We start from the raw sequence: 2,813 nt of genomic DNA on the forward strand, positions 1-2,813 counted from the left end.
ACCTATTCTCTTGCATTTTGACTCTTGCAATTATGAGGGATTTATGCTTTTTGTCATATATAGTGTAGGAATTTCCCTTAAAATGCAAGCTTTGGAAGTATCCACTCTGCATTACATATCCAGCTTTGGAAGTAGGTTTTGAGTTAAAATTTGGATTGATCCATTTGCTCCCAACTTTTTGTGGTCTTGAGAATGAAGATCCTCATAAACATCTGAAGGAATTCCACGTGGTGTGTTCAAGCATGAAACCGGAAGGAGTGACCGAAGAACAAATCAAATTACGTGCTTTTCCATTCTGGTTGACTGAAAAAGCAAAGGATTGGTTATTTTATTTGCCCCTTGGCTCTATAACCACATGGATGGAGATGGTGAGATTGTTTCTTGATAAATTTTTCCCTGCATCACGAGCTGCTTGCATTAGAAGGGAGATATGTTGAATAAAACATAAAGATACAGAGATCCTTCATGAGTATTGGGAAAGATTTAAGCAACTCTATGCAAGCTGTCCACAACATGGAATTTTTGAACAACTCCTCATTCAATATTTCTATGAAGGGCTCCTACCCATGGAAAGGAAGATGATGGATGCAGTGAGTGGAGGTGCCATAATGAACAAAACTCCTTGTGACGCTAGAGATTTGATCTCCATCATGGTCGCTAACTCACAACAATTTGGATTTAGGCAGGATACATCTCCAATAAGGGTGAATGAGGTAAGTATATCTTCCCTTGAAAATCAAATTTTCAATCTAACTTCTATTGTTCAACAGTTAGCTGTAGGAAATATGCAACAAGTGAAAGCTTGTGGAATTTGTGCTAGCATCGGTCATCTAACTAACATGTGCCTTACACTTCGAGATGATTCCTATGAGCATGCCAATGTAGCTGGAGGATTTCCAAGCCTACCACAAAGGAAATACGATCCTTATTCAAATACCTATAATCCAGGATGGAGGGATCATCCCAATTTCAGCTATGGAGCAAGACCACCATTCCAACACTTTCAGCCTAGACCACCTGCTCCACCACCACAACAAACCTCCACAAGTTCAGGTATGTCTCTAGAAGAAATTGTTAAATCACTTGCAACTAACATGCAGCAATTTCAACAAGAGACAAGAACAAGCACGCAGTAGTTTCAACAGGAGACAAGAACAAGCATTCATCAATTGGAGAATCAAATGAGTCAACTGACATCTTCTATAAGCAGATTGGAATCTCAAGGTAAATTGCCCTCACAAACTATTGTTAACCCAAAACAAAATGTTAATGCAGTTACCTTGATGAGAAGCGGGAAGGAGTTGAAGGAACCCAGTAAGGCAGCATGTGGAGAAGAAATTGAAAAAGAAGTAGTTGCTCCTCAACCTCAAACTGACCAGCCTAGAGGACTCGATAGTGAACAACCAAAGGCATTAGTGAAAAATCCTCCCTTTTCTACTAGATTGACTAAATCCAAGAAAGAAGAGGAAGAGAAGGAAATTCTTGAAACTTTTCGCAAGGTTGAGGTAAATATTCCCTTACTTGATGCAATTAAACAAGTGCCTCGATATGCTAAATTTCTCAAGGAGTTGTGCACCAACAAGAGGAAGTTGAAAGGTAATGAAAAGATAAGTATGGGGGAAAATGTTTCAGCCATCCTCCAGAAAAAATTACCTCCAAAATGCAAGGACCCAGGTATGTTTACTATCCCTTGCAAACTAGGTGATGTTAGGATTGAGAAAGTAATGCTAGATCTAGGAGCTTCAATAAATGTCATGCCTCTCTCTATTTATTCATCTTTGAATATTGGTCCATTAAAAGAAACAGGTGTGATTATTCAACTTGCTGATAGATCTAATGTATATCCTGAAGGAGTCGTGGAGGATGTCTTAGTACAAGTTAATGGGTTGGTCTTTCCTGCCGATTTTTATGTTCTTGACATGGAAGAAGATGACTCTTCTAATTCAACACTAATGTTATTAGGAAGGCCATTTCTAAAAACATCTAGGACAAAAATTGATGTGCATGATGGTATACTCACAATGGAATTTGATGGTGAAATTATTAAATTCAATATTTATGACTCCATAAGGTTCCCTAATGATGTGTCTTCTGTTTTTGTTATGGATGTTACTGACCCGTGGGTGCAGGAACAATTACAAAGGAAATTACAATTGCAAGAGTTAGAGGAAATCCGCAATGATGCCTATGAAAGCTCGAGAATATACAAAGAAAAGACCAAAGCCTTTCATGATCAACTAATTTCTACGAAAAAAATTTCTATTGGTGAAAAAGTTTTACTTGATCACTCTGGACTGAAGTTATTTCATGGTAAATTACGTTCTAGATGGGTAGGTCCTTTTATTGTTACTAATGTATTTCCTCACGATGCAGTTGAAATACAAAGTTCGGATACAGGTAAAACTTTTAAGGTCAATGGTCATCATTTGAAACCTTTTTATGAAGGTTTTCAAGTGTATAATGTTGATCAAATTATTTTGGAATGTCCGACTTATGGCGATTAAGAGGTGGCAACATCTAGCTAAAGACGTTAAAGAATGGCGCTTTTGGGAGGCAACCCAACTTTTTGTTTGACTTTCCTTGTTTTCTTTATTTTCTTTAGATTATTTTTAGTTTTTTTTATCATTTTTCGGAGTGCATTTGATTTTCTTTCCATTTTTTTTTTTTTTTGCAGAAGATGATTTTCGTAACCTGTGGGCACGCCTTATGGAAAATCTTGAATCATGGAATTGGGCAACAAACCAGACGAGATCTTTGAATACAACATGCCCACGCCTTATTCCAATTGTTCTCTCGGTTAAAAAAAAAAAAAG

General features: G+C 37.3%; 1 protein-coding gene across 1 annotated transcript; it reads left to right on the forward strand.

The window, feature by feature from the left end:
- Window positions 1-566: 566 nt before the first annotated feature.
- LOC116141123 lies at window positions 567-2,504 on the forward strand. The gene is made up of 3 exons (XM_031426660.1): window positions 567-713; window positions 771-1,053; window positions 1,276-2,504. Exons 1-3 carry the CDS (start codon window positions 567-569, stop codon window positions 2,502-2,504), a joined length of 1,659 nt encoding a protein of 552 aa, XP_031282520.1.
- The last annotated feature ends 309 nt before the right edge of the window (window positions 2,505-2,813 follow it).

Source organism: Pistacia vera, unplaced genomic scaffold (assembly GCF_008641045.1).
Source record: "Pistacia vera cultivar Batoury unplaced genomic scaffold, PisVer_v2 Contig393, whole genome shotgun sequence".
Taxonomy (NCBI): domain Eukaryota; kingdom Viridiplantae; phylum Streptophyta; class Magnoliopsida; order Sapindales; family Anacardiaceae; genus Pistacia; species Pistacia vera.

Bases quoted from the DNA above. Each gene is read 5' to 3' on its own strand.
- LOC116141123 (XM_031426660.1), top strand. From the start codon at position 567: ATGGAAAGGAAGATGATGGATGCAGTGAGTGGAGGTGCCATAATGAAC. The intron at 714-770 runs GTAAGTATATCT...ATTGTTCAACAG, and splicing joins CTCCAATAAGGGTGAATGAG to TTAGCTGTAGGAAATATGCA. The intron at 1,054-1,275 runs GTATGTCTCTAG...ATGTTAATGCAG, and splicing joins ACAAACCTCCACAAGTTCAG to TTACCTTGATGAGAAGCGGG.